The sequence below is a fragment of the Mus pahari genome, chromosome 18, assembly GCF_900095145.1.
Source record: "Mus pahari chromosome 18, PAHARI_EIJ_v1.1, whole genome shotgun sequence".
In the NCBI taxonomy this organism is placed as follows: Eukaryota; Metazoa; Chordata; class Mammalia; order Rodentia; family Muridae; genus Mus; species Mus pahari.
In genome coordinates, this window is record NC_034607.1 from 13,605,256 (window position 1) to 13,624,275 (window position 19,020).

Here is a 19,020-nt window from a genome sequence, read left to right on the forward strand (position 1 = left end):
GAAGAAGAAGAAGAAGAAGAAGAAGAAGAAGAAGAAGAAGAAGAAGAAGAAGAAGAAGAAGAAGAAGAAGAAGAAGAAGAAGACGACAGAGTTCAGTGTAGGGTAGGTCTTAGCCTTGATCGGGTCTTCTGTGGGCCCCACGGGATCCTGCACGTACAGGCAGGAGACAACATTTTATTTTTTCTCCATCGTCTATTTCAAGACCGTTCCTCTTGTCCAAGGCCGTGTGTTGCAACCTCTTGCGTGCTTAGGTTTCCGATCTTCAACTGACGAGCCCCAGCCCCTGGAGACGTTGCTCGACTACCCTTACCGGGCATAGGGAAGTTGGATTTGGGCCCTGGGTTTGGCCACCTCTACATCCTTCCCGTGTCCCACTTTCCCCCGGCCTGTTTGTATTCAGTCTAGACGCCTCGATTTTATTTGTTGGTGTCCTGCCCTAGCCCGGGGCAGCTGTGGAGGGTGGGAAGCTGTTCACAGGCTGTGTTGAAATTCAGGCAAACTATTTACCTTCTCTGGGCCCCCAGCTTCTCCTCTGCTAAGCAATAGTAACAAGCTCCATCACTAGGGCGGTTAAAGGAGACAATATGGCCTCAGGGAAGAGACCATTGCTTCCAGCCCCTACTGCCCCGGCCAGACCCCCACCTATCCAGCCCAACCTCACCGACCTCTCCTGGGACTCTACAGACACCCCACTGCCACAGTCTTGGGATGAAGACTCCACTTTCAAACGTGTGTGTGTGTGTGTGTGTGTGTGTGTGTGTGTGTGTGTGTGTGCTAACAAAAAGAGGACCCAGGCATGAATGTAAATCAAGCTCGGAAGATGTAGTCATGACTAATTTTGACATGTGATAACTGCATGTATGAACGGCATACAGGGACAACCAGGCATGGTGGCCCACGCCTTTAATCCAGTGCTTGGGAGACAGAGGTAGATGAATCTTTATGAGTTCAAGGCCAACCCGGTCTACTTAGTGAGTTCCAGGACAGACAAAGCTACATGTGAGACTCTCTCTCAAAAAACAGCAACAATAAACAAAAACAAAAACAAAAAACACATCAACGACAACAAAATATATACCAAGGCCAAGTGTGGTGCCACAAGCTTTTGATCCCACCACTCAGCAGGCAGAGGCAGGCAGATCTCTGTGAGTTCAAATCCAGCCTGGTCGACAGAGTGAGTTCTAGGCTAACTGGAGCAGCAATGAGACCTTGTCTCAAAAAAAAAAAAAAAAATATGACCCTAATAATTTCTCACTAATAATTTCCATTTTAACTAAAGGTTTAGGTGACATTTCACATACGTGAGGCTAAATAATGTGTGATGTAGATATGAACTTTACCTGTTTCTTTTAAAATCCGGCTTTTAGAGAAATTTAGTGTATGACCTGGGAATATGGCTTATTCTTAACACTCGTAAAATGCTGGGTTTAATTTCCCAGCACCAGATCGAACCAACAAATGAGTTTCACATGGCCCGTGTGCTATTTCTATTGACTGACACTGTTGCTGACTAAGCAAGAAGATAGCAGACAACCAGATCCTGGAAAGGAGATGGAGAGCCGAGCTTGATGGCGCACACCTTTAATCCCAGCACTCAGGAGGCAGAGGCAGGCAGATTTCTGTGAGTTCAAAGCCAACCTGGTCTACACACTGAGTTCCAGGACAGCTACATAGTGAGATCTTGGATCAAAAGGAGGAGGAAGGGGGGAGATGGCTCAATAAATAAAATGCTTGCCATACAAGTTCAAGGACCTAAAGTTCAAGGCACAAGCTTAGAACCCAGAACATAAAAAGCCAAGCACAGAGACTTGTACCTGTAGACCTCAAGCTGGGAAGCTGGGCACAGTGAACCCCTGGGGCTCGCTGGTCAGCCGGTCTAACCAAACCAGTGAGCCCAGGTTCAATGAGACTGTGTCTCGGAAATAGAGTGGAGAGCAACTGAGGAGACATCTAACGTTGGCCGCCGGCTTCCACACATTGCCTGTGAACATATACGGCACACGATTAAAAAGGGAAGAGCCCGAAGGCAGAGTCGGGTTGGTTTTATGTGTCATGGTCAAGAGAAGCCTCACTGAGAAAGGAACGAGACTTGAAGGTTTCAAAAGCCAAACATCCGGGGTGGGATGGGGTGTGCCAAGCAGGGGGACCACCTGTCCAAAGGCCCCCAAGAGAGGAATCTGAGGAACAGTATGGGGAGACCATAAGCCCGAGCTGAGTAAGAATCCAGTGAGCTATTACAGGCATGGGCAGCTGGACAGTGCAGGGGATTTTACTCTGGGTAAAATGGGGTCTTTACAGAGTTTTGAGCCCAAAAGGGATAGGACTCAGCTCTGGCTCCACCAGCTTACTCTGGCTGCTATATGAGCACCAGCCAAAGGGAGGCCAGAAAGAATCTGAGAGGCTGAGTTCCAGGGATAAGAGGGCCTACCTCACTGCTCCTTTTGCAGACATCGACCCATGTGGGGTAATCGATTGGGAAAGGGCAGGCACTAAGTGGAAACTTCCAGAAGGCAGGACTTCCTTGCCTACGTGCCTGCCCTGTGGTCACACTGACACTTTCCCACGTCACCTTATCATGCTCAGACATCTGGCTCAGCCCTTCTGCCTGGGGTTCAATATCCACAACTCCCATCTCCGAAGAGGTGATCTACAGGTCACATCATGAGAAATCATATCTGTCCCATGAGCCTCCAGGCCGAGCGAGAAGCCCCTGACAAGGCTGAAGCAGTTTTCTAACTTGAGGGACTAAAGCTTTGTGCCCCTCCCCTGCTCTTTCGGGTGGCATATCCTATCGGTACTTGAACCATAGGATGTACCATACTAGACAGCCCCGTGTTTCCCCGGCCCTTTGTCATCAGGAGGAGTAAGATTCTAGAAGCAGATTTGTATACAATGCTATTGTGTCAAAGATCCAAGCAGGGTCCGAGTGGCCGGGGACAAGAACAAGTCAGAAAGGCTGGCACAGGGGGAAATGGAATTCCGCTGGCAGCAGCAAGACTCTTGTTATTGGACTCTTCCACTTATCACCCAGAAGTAAACTGCATGCTGGGCTCACAGCGCCCCTCCCGGCATGGCCAAATCCTGGCCAGCTGCAGCCAACATTCTCTCCCATCTCCGGTTAGCACCTGGAGACATGGCCCCATCCTTGTCTGACAAGGAACAGGGACCTAGATGAGTCCCATGTAGTTTGAGGACCCTTGGCAAAGGAACCATCTCCCCCTCCACCCATCCCCAGAGCACCAACTCTTCACAGTGAGCCAGGAATGGATGGATCACCCCAATATCCTACTCCAGGGACTGCTTCTCAAACCTAAGATGAAAACCATGTACCCCAAAGGAGGAGGGAAAGCGAGACAGGAGGGCCCAGGAGAGAAGGAGAGACCAGGGAGAGCTTTGAGATCAGAATTCAATTCTTTAATACAAAATGCTTTTTTTTTTTTTTTTTTTTAAGATATATCTGTATTTCTTTGTTGCTGTTTAAAAATAAATATGTACTACGGAATATCTCGGAAAACTGCTCTAGAGACAAAGACGTGATGTTAATATCTTTTTCCCCCACAATTATTACGGATAAACAGTAGCACCAATAAATAAATGATAACAAATATTAAAATTAAAAAAGGAGAGAGATTTAGTATGTAGAATTCTCTATTTTTTCTTGTTTTGTTTTTACATATAAAAAACAGATAGTGATGTCTACTTTATCAGAATCACATATATACATAAACATATATATATATATATATTTATATACAAACACAAGTTGCCAAATATATATATAGTATGTAAATGTATATTGAAACCTTATTTCAAAGGAATGTGTGGTGGGGACAGGGGAGGGCAGAGCCGAGTGTTAGCAAAATTAAATATCTTCTCAGGACAAGCTAGTGACTGTCACCGATCTGGGAGAGAGATTGGAAACACAGATTTCATACACACACACACACACACACAAAAAAAAAAAAAAAAAAAGTACAAATAAGAGAGAGCGAGAGATATATCTCATAAATAGTTGAAATTAAATATTAACCAAGAATACTGAAAAAACCCTACTCTTTAATTAAATTAACTGTTTTAATTTCTAATTAAAAAGGGCTATTAAATAAGTACCGCATATAAAACGCTTTCTCTTCTCTGCCTCCGTGAGGGGCTTTCGGGCCCTGCCCCATCGCTCTGTGCCTTGGGAAGGGAAGACGGGGAAGGGTTAGCCACTCGCACACACAGCCAAGTCTCCTGGGGACAGAATTAGTGGTTTCAATGGTCTGATCACACAAGGTCCTCCTGGGCTGTCCCCAGGAAGTGGGGTAGGGAGAGGATGGGGGGTTCCCAGGAGGAGGGGCCATTACCAGGCCTCTTCTCCCACCACTGTGTCTTCTCTTGCCGGGACACCTGTGGGAGGCCTCCTAGGCCCCTCAGAAGTGGAGGATCAAGCTGAAGGCTGGCCAGGCTCCTGATTCTTCCAGGCAGTGCCCCAGAGGGGCAGGGTGCTTTTGTAGACTATAGTGGGGATCCACAAAGCATGCCATGTCCCGAGGCTCCCCAAACTTCTGGTTGGAACCGGCATCTTTATCTCTTTCTCTGTCATCATCTGTCTCTCTGTCCTCTTGACTCAGGGCCAGGGATGGGTTTGTCGTGTTTCTGGAAGTGAGCCAGTGTGCCCCCGTGCCCTGGCCTTGCTTGCTCCCCGGCAGGCAAACGGACTTCGGCCTCTCTAAGAAGGACGAAAGACCACACCGGAGCCTTTCATCCCATTGTCTCCCGTGTCGGGATCCGAGTGAGGACATTCTCCTCCCTACTCAAGTCCACAGCAGTCAAACATATCCAGTGAAGACACCAATAACATTAGCAGAGTTAATTTAAAAAAAAAGAATATATATATATTTTATATATAAAACATATATATTTATTTATATATATAATATATATATATGTGTGTGTATGTGGGTGGGTGTGTCTACAGGAATCCCAGAAACAACCCTAATCTTCCGGGCTTGGCGATTTAGCAGCAGATATAAGAAAATGGCGAATCCAGTTCCACGAGGGACCATGCTTGGTCACCTGCCCGGGAATGCGTCTGCCGGAGTCTCGCCCTCCGGACCCAAAGTGCTCCTCGAAGAGTCTCCTCTTCCTTCATGTCAGGCTTTCTGGATTAAGGACTGTTCTGTCAACGGTGACAATGATGGCGTGGTGGTGACATGGTTAATCGGTCTTTCCGGTGAGAGGTCTGGTTCCCGAAACCCTGAGGGAGGCTCCTTCCTTCAGCCTGGCTCACCGCCTTGGCTTGTCACATCTGTAGGAAATGGCAAAGAAAGGAAGGGGGTTAGGGCCACGGGGAGCCTGGCAGTGAAGGCAAGCAGCCTCCCCAGGCCTGGGGGCCCTCGGGTCCCTGGAGGTTGGCGCCACAGGAGCAGAGTTCCCAAAGGTACGGGTGAGACAGAGTCCCAGTGGAGAGAGAGAGAGACCAAGCCCTGCCTTCTAAAGATGGCAAACCATGGAAGACAAGACAGACATGGAAATGAATGCTCACAAAAGCAGTTACCAAAGGACAACCCTCATGTGACACTCCACAGCACGTGGGTGCCGGGGTACTTAGCTGGGAGAAGATCCCTGCAGGAGGATCTTCAGTCCTGGCTCTAGAGCTAGGTTTAGGGACTGGAAAACTACCTTGCGCTAAGCCAGTGACAGAGGACTGCCTGCCTTGGGTGTGTGTCCTGCCCAAGGGAGGACACGAGAGTTCCTGAAAGGTAGGAGAACATCTATGCTCCCCAGGCCTCTCTCAGCCTCAGCTTCTACCTTGAACTGCCTGGTGGCTACACCTGCCTTTTACCACTCGATGACAACCCAGTGGCTTGGTTCCTCCCGTTGAAGCAGAAGGAGTCTCCAAAGACTTTCTCCTCTTGCTCCTGACCCTGGCTGGCTGCCCGGAAGACAGGCTGGGAACGCGGGTTCTAACCTCAGCTTGGATTCCCAGACACAGGCAGTAGCGGACTGAGTCGGGTCTCTGGAAGTCAGGTGACTCCAGCTAGCTCCCGGCTCACTCCAGAAACCCTACAATACCAAGGTCTTTATCTTCCTTAAAACCCTCCCGCGAACTGAGCCCCTTCATCCAGCTCTGTGTTGGGAAGAGTTCCTGCCACAACACTAACAGAGACACTGTTCTCGTACAGTCTCCCAGGAACGACTTCATACCAAGGACCACAGAGAGAGACCCGCCAGGCCTCTGGTGTCTTTTGAGAACCCACGGGACACAAGAATGCAGGCGGGGAACAAGGCCCAAGCCAGAGAATCCTTGCACTGCCTGGAAGGAAGGCTGGCCCTTTGTTGGCCAGCCCTTAAATGCTTTCCCTCCCCAGGTGATGGTCATCCTCAGGACAGGCCACACCGGTATAAACAACCCTGGGACTGCCAGTCAACAGCCCCGTGCTCTTGAGTTCCCCAGTGGACGTGGCCATATACAGTATTTTACTCGTGACATTGACACTTCCTAGGTCCACATGGACACACAACAGGAGTACAGACACCTGTCAGGTGCTCATAGAGTCCCGTCAGCAAGAGTGGGCTCTGACTCTTTCCTGAAACCCACTGGAAGCATTTTGAATTGTGTGGACTGTTCAGGGTTGTCACACTTGCCCTGACTGACGAAGGATAAGCTATGTAGTGGTCTCGGTTGTATGTAGAAAAAATGTTCCTATCCCAAACCAACAGCAGACCCCTGCCTCTTTCAGGAAGCCCAGTCTAAGGTGGACCCCAGTCTGAAGTGGCCATGGCCTGTCCTCAAAGAGCTCCAGTCTGAGGGAGACAGCCTGTCTTCAAGAAGCCATAGTCTTAAGGGAATAGATAGAGATAAGGAGATAAGGCTCCAAGCCCAGGGAAAATATACTGAGTGGTGAGAGGCTCGGCTGTGCCGGTTCTCCGGGGGCAAAGGTGCAGCCAGGAAACACTATTAGACATCACTCCACGCCCAGAAGGGATTGGAAGTTTTAACACTTGCACCAATGATAGAATTAACATCAACACCAACAGCCTCCATAAGCAGCAGGACCACAGGACACAACACACAACTTGCGTCCACACCATCACATTAAGTCACAGCAGCCTACCCACTCAGGCAATCGGGGCCATCTCAGAGCAGGCCTGCTGGGTCAGACTGGAGCCCAAGGCCCCACAGAGCCCCAGCAGGAGAGAAGGCAGCAGTCACCACGCAGGCAGCTAGAAGCCGAGCAAGCAGTTGGCCCCTCACAAGTGTGCTCTCTCTGTCTCTCTCTCTCTCTCTCTCTCTCTCTCTCCCATGTCTGCGATGCCCCTCTCTGACTCTTGCTTGCCCTCTGGAGACCAACCTGCAAGTACGTTCGTTTAACTCAAGCTGCCTCGCCTTGCAACGCGAGTCTGTGTTTTTGCAGGAACATTTACACGTCTGCGGATCTTGGACAAACAAATGCTTTCTCCGCTCTGAACAAGGCTCACAGTGACTGCAAAAAGGCAAAAGGAAAGACATCTAAGCTAGCGCATCAGCAGAGAGAGAGAGAGAGAATCCCATGCAACACCCCCTAATGTGCAACACCCCCTAACGTGTCCGCCACGGCTTCCCCGCCCAGCTCGGCAGCCCCTAGGCCCTTTCCACGTTCTGGAAAGATCCGAGCGTTCCAGCAGAAGACAGTGAGAGTGGCAGAGAGACGCAGCGCTGGCAGGACGTGTGCCTCCAGGAGGGCACAGGCGGGCAGAATGCAGGGGTGGGGGGAGCTGCCATGAGGGACGGTGCTGTGCCCCACGAAGACATGGGCCTATCTGGGGCCACAGGGCCCCCACTACTGTTATGCCCACAACATATCTTGACTCTTCACCTGCTGGGGACAGTGATAAGTGGCCCAGGAGACCACCAGGGCACCTTCTCCATGGAAAAGGGCCTCTGCCCAGACCCTCCACCAAGGGAGAGGGCCAGCAGAAGGTACCCCAAGTCCACCAGCCAGGCCTCCAGAGGCCACCACAGCCTATAAGCAGAGGAAGAGGCCACCGTAGAAGACCTCTGTGGGTGATTTCTGTTGGACTGGATAGGGAGGGCTTTTCTCTCCTGGAGCCTCAAGCCCAGGGTTCAGAGCATTTCCAACAGACGAGAACAGGCTACCGCAGAGCCTGCTCAAGCTACAACTTCAGCCCACCACAGTCCACTTCCCACCAACATACCCCTCAACTCATTCCACGCTGCCCTCCACACCCACCCCTACCCTCCAGACATGTGCAAGAATCTAGAGCAGTGGAAACCAGTTGGATGAGAGGGCCCCGATGCCCAGTGCCCATGCCAACAACGGCCCCGCCACCAACGCCCAGTGGGTGAGAGAAAGTCGGTGCCCAGCCAAGCCAGAGTCCCCTCCCTGAGTTGAATGTTCCGTATCTACTCACCTTCCACCCACCCCCACCCAACCCTGGGCCAGCAATGCCACCACCAAGTCTACCCATTGGTGCCATTAGTGGGGTGAGTGAGAGAGAGAGAGAGAGAGAGAGAGACTGAGGCAGGGCAAGAGCCAGAGGGGAGCTGGGGGTAGGGCAGGGGTGGGGTGGGCAGGGTTAGAGGAGCTGCAGGCGATTGTCTGGAGACCAGGAAGGCTCCAAGGAATTAGACAGCAGCGGCACCAACGTACACGCTCCAGGATTTAAACCGGGATTTCTTGCGCTTTCGTTTTTGACCCTTTCCCTTTCCTCGAACTGATTTTCTGGAAAATATAAAAACAGAAACAGACAGGAAGAGAGCGAGAGGGAAGAGAAGAGAGGAGCGATGAAGAAGACAGAGGCAGGAGCAGGGGACCCAAGGCTACCCTAGTCACTTCCTGGAGCAGCCTCCAGGTCAGACCTCAGTCACGGGTGAGCAGAGACAGCGCGAACCTTCCTCCTCACTTTGCCCACAGTAGGGTGGTAATCCCAGCCCCAGGCAGGGCTTTGAGTGATTAGCAGAAACTGTGAAAGGCACAGCTTCTTCATGTGGTCCCTGGTCTCAGGCAGGGCTCAAAGCCAGAAGGGAAAGATCTTTGCAACCGTTAGACCCTGAAGGTCAGGAGGCAATAGACCGTCTAAGGCAGACTTTAATGGGAAAGGGGTTAGAAGTGGGCCGTAGTTCAGAATGTCTGCCTGCACTTCCAAGTGTGATGGTAGGAGTCCCTCTGGGGGCTCTGCCTCACAGCATCCTTGGTGAGAAGGGGCAGTTGCTTGAGCGATGGCATGTAAGCCAGGGCAAGAGATGGGCACCAGCCACCCACGCAGCAGTCATCTCGGATGGGCAGTGGGGCTGGCTGTCGTCAGAGCCCAGCACTGATGGCGGGGCCGGGGAAGAGAGACCGTGTAGTAGCTCTTCTTCCTAGAGGCCAAAGCCTGCAGCTAGACTCTCTTCCGAGCTCAGGCGAGCCCTACCACTCTCCCTATGGGCAAAGCAGACATCTAGGGAACAGCTGAGAGGGACAAGCTACAGCCAGCCTCCCTCCAGGGAACCAGCACTCTCTAGGCCTGCCAAGTCCCAGAAGAGATATGGCAGCCTGTCTATCACGGGGAACGAGAGACAGGAAGAAGGGACCTGGGGAGAAGAAGGCAAGTCTGTCCTGCTTGGGAGAAAACACCGGAAACATAGAAGGAGAAAGCTCTCCACACAGGGCCACTCGCCTGGAGCCTGCTCTGCTCTCTCTCACTGATAAACTCCCGGCCCATTGCTCTAGTAGATACAGTAGTGGTGGAACCTGGGGGCTCAGGGAAAGGCGTGAGGATTTTACATCCACCAAGTACGGTAGGGCAGACAGAAAGGGGTACGGGGTGGGGTTGGGGAGGAGGGTGGGGTGCTCTCTCTCAGTCGCTCCTTCACTGCAAGTTCATACCCCAGCAATGTCAGCCACCCTCCCATCCTAAACTGACCTTCCCCGGCCATCAACAGGAAGCCTCAGAAAATGGCCACCGCAACCACTTTTCTTCCCCCACTAAGAGAGAACTGTGTCTGCTACCTGCCACAGCCCTATGGAAAGGCATACACATAACGCCAAGAAATCTCCTGGGACCTAAGAAAACTGGATGGCCACAGTCACCACCCAACAAGGCCCAGGCCACGTCCGTCCCCTGATACACAGAAACTGCCCTGTGGCACCCACTCACTCTCCCTCACTCTGCTGTGGACACTATGTCTATAATACTCTCCACCACCCACCCTGAAACACCGTGTGCTGGCCGGGAGGGACCTGAGCCCTGAAGGACAGCCTCTTCTTCAGGCTGGGCTTTCTTCATCACTCTAGAGCCATAAGCCTAAAGCTGACTCCAGCCCACTTCGGTCACCATACTACCCACCCACCCAATGCCACTGAGGCCATCAGAGCGCCCAAGAGAGGAAGCGGGAAGCCCCGAACCGAGACAATTGAAAAGAAATGCTAGCACGTGGCCACTTACTTTTCTGGCTTTGTTCTATCTTTCTTTGGTCTGCAGTGGGTAGAAAAAGGAGGAGAAAACAAGACACAGAGGAGTTAAGATGATGGTAACAACAATTTGGTAATAATTTTACACGACATTTCTGATTTAGCAATGCTCTCTTAATCTTTTTTGTGTGTGTGTGTAACAACAATAGGAGGCCCTATAATGCCATGGAGGGGCACACTGAATTATCGTGCCCCGTATCCCAGAGATGGGGGAACGGCAGCACCCTGGGGTCAAACACCTGAGCTCACACCGCTAGCTAGAAGGTGGACCCGCACGAGCGTGTGTAACACGCTGAGCTCTGCAGCCAGTCATCAGCTGTGTGCCACTTGAGGGTGATGCTCTGGCCTCACCTGCATTCACATCTGCTGTGCTGTAGGAAGCTCATCTCTCCTATGTGCTGGCTTTGGTGAGGTTTGATCCGCATGATCTGTAGAGGGAGCAGGTCACAGTGGTTAGTGACCCAGCCAGCCATACCCCTATGGGACACCCCCGGGGTTCTACTGAGCAGGGGTAGGTGGTGGAGGTAGGGGGACCAGAGCTCTAACAGAAAAGAACCTCAGGTCACCCCAACTCCCCCAACCCTGCTAGCTTCAAGGAGCTCCTGCTCATCTTGAGAGCAGACAGCTGCAAGGGTTGGCCAGGCTGGGAATTCAGGTCCTGGATTCTTACCATCCCCATCCCTTCCCCTCCTGCATCCCCTCCCAAGCTTCACCCTGACCCCCTAAATGCTACCTAAGAGCTACCCACCCCACCCCACCCCACCCCACCCCCGTTGCTGAGCTCCCTCCCACTCTCCACCCCGTCTGGGCCCGGATCCACCCACTAGGTAGCAGACTGGCTTTTAACTCTACAGAGACCAGAACCGTCCAGCGTCCCAAATAGAACCCTCAAGTGGGGGTTGGGGAGCATTTGGGTTCTCCCAGAGAAAGAGAAGAACACTTGTCCAAGGCAGCAGCCCCCCCCCCCGTTGAGCCCAGGGAGCAAAGTTCACGAAAGCAGATGGTCAACCGGTGGAGAGCTTCGGCAGGGAAGTACAGAGCGCAGGCAGGCATCTTCTTCCCAAAGGGAGAAAAGACCCCCCCCCTCCGCCACGCCTCATCTTCTCACCCTCAACCCCAATTTAGCTCCTCCTACCAAAAGTTTCCCAGGCAGAGGCCCAGACAACCTTCTAATGCCCCTCCTTGTACCCCCTGTCCTCCTGCCCTCCCGCCCCATCCCCTGTGCCGCAGGTGCCCACCTGCATGGTGATGTTGCTCTCTGACGTGGGCACACACTCCAGGGCTTCGTCGTTACAGCAGCCTGCACAGCGCATCAGCGGCACACAGGACGGCTTGAAGATGTACTCTATCTCGTCGGGATACTCCTGGAAGATGTCCACCAGGGTCTCAATCGGACGGCAGTAGCTTCGCTGGTAGACGTCCATGAACTTTACCACTGTGTGGGAGGGAGGACAGGCGAGAAGATCAGCCTCTATCTCCACCCAGCTTCGTGAGACCACTCCTCTCAGAGCTCGAACTGAAGTCCCTCCCTCATTTCTAGGGCCAGGTCCAGGGGAGGTGGCCCTGCCACATTTAACTCCATTCCTCATTGTCACAGCAAGTTCCTACCAACTATGGCGCCAGAAGACAGCCTGAGTCCGGGTACCCCTGCTTTCTGCTTTATGGCCAGGCCAACAACCAGGCCAACAACCACTCACCAAACACACACTGAACACCGGGGACAGCTATGTATACACACTCTTTCCCCCTGTTCCCACTAAGCACAACCAGGAACCCATTTTACAAATGGGGATCTAGAAGCTCAGAGAAATGCCACCATGTGTCCTAGAGGCCACAATACCGGTAAGAACTAGTTAGAATGAGCTAGGCTGGCTAAGCCTTCTGACACTGACATCATACACAGACACAGAAGCCTCAGGGGACACCTGCCAGTCCCCTCCCCCCCAGACTTCTGCCCAAGACAAATCAGCAGGTGGCAGTGGGAAGGCACACCAATGCAGGCCCTGCCAGCACTAAGAACCCCACCCAAGAGGGCAAACTGTCTGCATCATGGAGAGAGCAGGAACTGCCTCCGTACGACACATTTCTAGAAGCTGATCTAGAAGTCGACAGGAAAGAGAGCATTTCCCTGTCAGATTCTGAGGTACATGAGAGAGGAAGGGGTACTTGAGGGCCAAGGGGCAGGCACTACAGAGTCCAGAACTTCTCTGCAACACCAAGTGGTGGCTCAGCCTGCCACTTTGGGTCACACCCCTAAGGCTACCCCACAGAAGCCTGTCCCTGAAGTGAGAAAAGGACCACAAGCCCACACAGGGGCCCAAGTTCTGTTAGCAGCTGGAATGACCTTGGGCCTGTCCCTCCAGTCTCCTGGCCTCTATCGGTAGAAGCAGGTTGGCCTGACCTCTAAAGACACTTAGGGGAGCGGGAAGGAGGTGGTGCTCCGACTCTTTGCTGGCCCTGAAAACAACTCTTCTCTTCTCATTCCAGGTCACAAAGTTTGGAATGTCACCAAAGGCATTTTAAGTGCATGCTCTAGAGACTACACACCCCTACCCTCCCAACTTGGGGCCACAGCCAAACCTCCCTTTACTATTCAAAGTCTGTTTGTTTGTTTGTTTGTTTGTTTGTTTGTTTGTTTGTTTGTTTCAGAAAGGTAAAGAAGATGGAAGCCAAGCATATGATAGGTTGTCTGGCAAGAAACGGGGGCATGGAGGAAAAGATGGAGCAATGGCCACAGATGTCAAACAGGGAAAATGGGGGGGGGGACCTAAGCCGCCACCTCTGTACTCTGCTCAAGGGCTCTTTTTTCTATCTGGACAAATAAGCAAAGGACTCTTGTCTACCCCAAAAGGGTTAACATAAAACACAGCCAAAAAAAAAAAAAGTCCATGAGATCAGATCTGAAAAATTCTTTTCAAGGAAAGTCTATATTGAAGACGACTAACCCAGAATTTTTTTTTTTTTTTTAAAAAAAAAAAACTAACCCTTCCTTCATCATGGCTGGGACAGAGGTGGTCCAGACTAGTTAGAGGAGCAGACAGCAGAAAGATATGACGGAGCAATGAATGGAGGTGGGAGCTCCGTGTAAAATGACCAAAGATGAGAATCCTTTCCAAAAACTTCCCCAAGGTCCATAGGAGGTGGAGGAAGTGACTTGGCCAGTACCCACGGGAGCCTGGCCCCTGCCCCAAGGAACGCTGTCCTGCTGCTCAGGCGTGTGCACACATACACTTCAGCATCAGGCTTTCGTGGTTTTCCTTATTTATAGCAGACAAGCTCTTCTCCATCAAACAAAGACCATTTGTCTTGCCTCTCCCAGACCACAGAGCCCACTAGGAAGCAGAAGGGGGTGGGTAGCACTTTGGAAGTAGGGGCCTGTCAGTGGCCGGGGCCAGGGAGTGGCAGAGAGCCAGGACCTGGGCCAGAGAAAGCTCCTGGGGGAGGAGGCAAAACCGGCTGGACATCACCAGCTTTCCTTGGCTGCTGGCTCCTCCAGCCACAGTGGATTTGGGTCAGGGAAACTGGCCTGGAGAAAGACCCCAAGGCCTACCCTACTCTGAGGAAGGCCACTCGGGGAGTGGCATCCGGCTGGAGCAGAGGCCACACTCAGTGCTGGGGAGAGCCAGGGCGTCCCCAGAGAAATGGGAGGATCCCCGTACTCCAAACCACACTGGAACAAAAGGCAGGCGGACTCAGGGCTGGGCAGGGGGGCGGGGCGGCTGAGAGCTATAGCCGGCCCTCTGCTGGTCCTGCAGGGAAGTTCACAGCACCCAAACGCTGTCTATGGAAGCTGCCACACTCGGAAATGCAAAGCCGGGACTCGGGGGGAGTCCTGTTAGGATATCCTTCTGTCCTGCCCCAGCCTCATACTTCCACCTCACACAGGAAGGGTCACAGCCCCCTCGGGTGGGCCATGGGTGGGTAGGAAGTGGCACTGAACATTTATCTTCCCCTGAGAGAAGGGGGTACAAGAGACACCTCCCAGAACATCTGGAAACCCTGAACACTGCCTTCCTCCCCGTCTGTGCTCACAGCAAGCTTTCCAGATAAAATTTCACTAGAAAACCTATTAGAAAAAGCAACAGGTCCTGTTTCTAGCAGAAAGCCGAACAGGAGACACCTTAAGAAACACAGGGTTAAGCTCAACAGTACCCTTGCAATCTCTAGCCTCGTATTCCTGTGCCCCCCTACACCCCCAGGCCTGAAAAAGAGGAATGGGTTTATCCTTACACCCCACTGAGACAACAGGGATCCATTAAAGAGCATGAGACTCACCTTCATGGGCCTTCAGCTCTCCTTCTGTTGTGGGTGCAGCCTGGGACCACTGAGGACAAAGCAAAGAGTAAGAAGGAGCGTTGACAGGGACAGAGGCAGCCACAGGCGTCCAAGGCCTGGCCACTGAAATGCTTGATGTCTTCTTGCCTCTCTCCCAACCCCCAGCTCCCAGCCTCCCCCACCCCACCCCGGGGCTTCTGAGTCACACAGGGAACCATAGTGGTCCCTGCAGGTCCAGAGCATACCCTTGATGGCTTCAATTCTGAACCCATGGAAGTTAAAGACTAACCAAGCGCCAGGGAGCTCACAGTGTGGGAGGAAAATGCCAAAATCCTGCTTTGCCCAGGCCCCCAGCCCCCATTCCGATCCTGCCCTCTCTCTCTTTTCCCACTGCCCCCGATTCCCTGGTCCAAAGCCATGGGTAAGTATTAAGGTCAAATAGGAGGACAAATTTGGACTGGGGCAGGAAGGAAGGACTGGGGGCGAGAAAAACAACGTGGTGACCTTCTCCTGCTGACATGACAAATACCAGGGAGCTCGTGTTGAAGAGGGAGGGGTGCAGAGGACCGAAGGGCACCAACTACCCTCCCCCATCCCAACTCTCCCCAGGCCTCAGGAATATTCGGCATTCCCACAGGTTGCTCAAGGGAGGATGAGCTGGGAAGAAGCCCCTAAGGGAGAGCCCCAGTTCCCTCCCACCCCATCTGCTCAGGGCCTGACTGTAGCTCCCAAACCTGGCTAACCTCCCCCTCCCACATCCCCAAGCCTCTCACCTGGCCCCCGGGCACTTGGCTTAAAGGTAACCAGGGAAGCTTTCTCCTCAGTAGTGCCCAGCTCGCAGGGGTCCTCCAACCCTCCTCATCCCCACCAGCTCCTTTCTCCCCTCCCCAGAAGCCGTGAAGGTCACCAAGAAGGCCTTGTGGGCCTGGCAGTGGAAGCAAGCCAAAGCTTCCAGGCAGGCCTTCCTGAGGGTCTCCTGTTGCCACCTGCCTCACACCAACCTGGACCTCCAAGAAGGACCGACTCCCACCCTCGGTCTGTCTCTGTCTCTTAAGAACAGTCCATCCAGGGCCCTCAGCCTTGCCACCAGGACCAAGGTCAGAGGTGACCCTTCTCAAGAGATAGCCTCCCCCGTTGCAGCTGCCTCAGGTTGGCCCTGGATTCTGCGCCGCTGGCCCTCACTACCCCCTCAATTAGCCCCATGACATCCTCCTTATTCTTCTGTCTAGCCCCCCCCCCTCAGTGGAGAAAGGGAACAGAAACTTTGAACCCCTTCCCAGATGGGAAGGTTCTAAGGCAGGGACTGGCCAGGTGTCCTTCTCTGGGGGCCTCTGAAGGTCACACCGTGGCCAAGCACTCCTGTCCTCCCCACATGGAGGCCCAGAACCAAGGCCTTTGTGCCAGGGTCTGGGGAACCCTGTATGGTGGCAGGAACGCCTGCCCTTCTTCCTTCTGCCTCCTTTCCAAGAAGACTCTACAGCCGAGGCTTCGTGGAAATAAGCATGAAAGGACCCTTTGGTAGGCAAGTTGGGTGGGCAAGTTCGGAGTTAAACCACCTGCTCTCTGGGCATCGGGCTTTGCCAGCACAAAGTGTGTGAGAGATCCTGACTGACAAGGGAGACTGCCAAAGGTATGGGAAAAGGCTGGTTCCAGGCTGCCCCTGTCAGAGCAAATATCAAGCCATGTTTCCAAAGGGGGGGGGGGATGGGGTGATGTCAGTCCACCCTTCGTTGATCCAACCCCCCCCCGCAAAAAAAAAAAAAAAAAAAAAAACTGAAGCACAGCTAACTCGAGCTGCTGGGAGGGAAACACACCTTCACCAACTCAAAACTTAGGTCAGCGTTTCCACAAAGAACCCGAGGGTGGGCCCCAGCACCCCCCACGTCTGACAGTCACCGTCCTTTTCCTGGACCCTGGGGCCAGGAAAGGTCGGATGAGTCTTCGCAAAGAAAAGGAAAATATAAAAGGGTGGGAAGGGCTTCTCTTTACACCAGGCAGGAAATGGGGAAAAGGGGGAAGGGGCGTCGGGAAATTCTTCCTAGCGCGAGGCACGGGTAGAAGTTGGGAACGGAGGAAAGAGGTATGGGAGTTTCTCCGGGTCCCGGAGCTGGGGATACCTCCAGAGGTCACCTTCCTCGCGGAGGGCCGGTGGGGGGAGGGGCGCCGCTCGTCGCCCGGGTCTCCCGGCTCCGGCAGCCGCGGCTCCGGGAACACGAGGCCGGCCAGGCCCGGGCTGATGTAATCGGCTCTGCGCCGCGCGCGCCCGGCCAGGCGGGGGAGGGCGGGCACCGCGCGGGACGCGAGCGGGGACGGGAGGGGGTGGCGCGGTGCAGGTGGCCCGACAAGCTAGAGCGGTGGGAGAGGGTCCCCGCATCAATCCATCCTAAAACTTTCCCCAAACTCACTGCAAGGGCCGAAGAGACCCGAACGGCAGTGACAGCAAAGCCCCCTCGGTCGCCCGCGCCCTGCCCCCTCCACGATCTCTGCCCTCCCCCGGTCCAAGGTCCGAGCACCCCCAGGCATGCCCGCTGGGCTCCGGACTCCCGCCCCCTTTGCCCGGACTTCCAGTTCTCCGGGGACCCGCGACCCGGAGCAAACTTCTGCCGCCAGCCGCGGCACAAGCCCAGCCCCCTCAGCCTCCTCCTCTGGCTCCCGCCCTCCGCTGCTCGGCCCAGATCGTACGTGCGGTGACTCTGGTGGGTGGGCAGGGCCCGCGTGGGCGGCGAGACGATCCTGGCGCCCTCCCACCTAGCGCGCACCCCCTCCCCCTCCACGTACGACGACAGAGGGGGACGCCTCGCGCCCGGTGCCCAAGGACCCGCGTGGGGCACGAAGCCCCCCACGCGCGCACTCGCACGCACGCACGTCCCCAAGCGGGAGAGGCGCTCGCCACGGCCCGGCGACAGCAGGCGGGCACGACCGCTTACCTTGGCATGGTGGAGGTACAGCAGTAAAGCCAGGGTCCAGTGCACCCAAGAGAGCAGAAAGTTCATGGTTTCGGAGGCCCGTCCGGGGCCGGCGCGGCTCGCGCTCCCTCTCCGGCTCGGACTGCGAGGCAGCCCGCTCTCTTGCGCGCCTTGGCGGGCTCCTCTCCCTTCTGGAACCGAGGCCCGGGCCGGGGCCTGGGGCGCGCGCGCGGCTGGAGCACTGTCTGCGCACACGGCCGCCTCACCCGTCCATGAGCTCGGCTCCTGAGAGCCGAGCGCCCACTGCGGCCCCCTCTCCTCTTCCTTCTCTTCCTCCCCTCTCTTCTCGGGCCCCGGCTTCTCCAGGCCCGAGCTAGCACTTCTCCCAGCTCCGATCGGTTTGTCTCCTGCGGCGCAGACCACGGCTACTCCGGAGAGAGAAGAGCCCAGAAGTTGGACGAAAAGTTTCCGTGCAATCCCGCGAGCCCCGACCCCCTCCACCCCGCCTCCGGGCGCGGGCTTCGGTTCCTCGCGGCTCGCCGCCGCGTCCACCGTCGGCAGCCCGCCGGCGAGGAGGTGGGCGCTGGGGCTGGGGGCGGTGTCTGTCTGTCTGTCCGTCAGCGCGACTGGTCCGATGCAAGATCCCAAGGGGGAGGGCTCACGCCGCGCTCTGGCGGTCACCCCCAAAAGCAGGTCAGTCACTTTGCCCCTGTCCCTCTCTCTGTTGGCTCGCCAGCGCGCTCTCTCTGACCGGTCTCTCTCTCTCTCTTCCTTGACTTCTCTCTGGAGCTCCTGCTACCTCTTTTCCTCTGCTGATTTCCAAAATCCGAAGTGATTTGAGGGAGTGAAAGAGCAACCTCCTCAAACCGTTGGCACGATTTAAGAGGGGAATAGGAAGCAAAAATAAATTAAAGCGTAAAACAATACAGTTTAAGAAAGAAAAAAAAAAAAAGAGGTTTGAATATCAAATCCCAGAGCACAGACTCCCTGGCTGGTGAGTCCGCTGAATAGTCTGCCTTGTCGCTGCGTCTCGCGACAGAGCTCCGCTGCCGCCGCTCAGCTCGCCCCCAGCGCCGCGGCCTCGCTGCAGCTCGGCTGCCCCAAGCCTCTGCGCTTCTCACCGGCAACAGCGGTGGAAAAAAAAGAGGAGCTCTAGCTCCGCCCCCCAAAGCCCCGCCCAGACCCACCCCGGGGAGAGGCCAGGCCGAGCCAGGCACCGCCTTTCGGGAGCCCCCTAGGCCACTACTGCGAAATGAAAAGCTAAACCCCTTACCAGGGTCCACAGCCTCAAAATTATCTGTGCACCCCTTCAAACTGGGCTCAGGAACACACTGGGAATCCCAGAGTATTGGGAATCAGGGGAGACAGGAGAGTGAGGTTATATGCGGACAGGGTCTAAG

At 54.3% G+C, this 19,020-nt stretch overlaps 1 protein-coding gene across 4 annotated transcripts; it reads right to left on the reverse strand.

The window, feature by feature from the left end:
- Positions 1–3,392: 3,392 nt before the first annotated feature.
- On the reverse strand, positions 3,393–18,734 carry Vegfa (vascular endothelial growth factor A). Of its 4 annotated transcripts, none has more exons than XM_021217604.2 (8): positions 17,642–18,734; positions 14,715–14,763; positions 11,678–11,874; positions 10,791–10,867; positions 10,414–10,443; positions 8,637–8,708; positions 7,338–7,469; positions 3,393–5,290 (listed from the first exon to the last, which is right to left on the reverse strand). In XM_021217604.2, the coding sequence occupies exons 1-8, from the start codon at positions 17,705–17,707 to the stop codon at positions 5,269–5,271; spliced, it is 645 nt and encodes a 214-aa protein (XP_021073263.1). In that variant the 5' UTR covers positions 17,708–18,734; the 3' UTR covers positions 3,393–5,268. The 4 variants fall into 4 exon arrangements, with proteins under 4 accessions (XP_021073263.1, XP_029387105.1, XP_021073264.1 ...); XM_029531245.1 differs by lacking the exon at positions 17,642–18,734 and adding an exon at positions 16,832–16,932; XM_021217605.2 differs by lacking the exon at positions 8,637–8,708.
- Between the last annotated feature and the right edge of the window lie 286 nt (positions 18,735–19,020).

Coding starts and splice junctions, on each gene's coding strand:
- Vegfa (XM_021217604.2), bottom strand. CDS start 17,707: ATGAACTTTCTGCTCTCTTGGGTGCACTGGACCCTGGCTTTACTGCTG. Junction 11,875..14,714: donor AGAGCTGAAGGCCCATGAAG/GTGAGTCTCATG, acceptor CCTCCCACACAG/TGGTAAAGTTCATGGACGTC. Junction 5,291..7,337: donor TTAAACGAACGTACTTGCAG/GTTGGTCTCCAG, acceptor CATTTCCTACAG/ATGTGACAAGCCAAGGCGGT.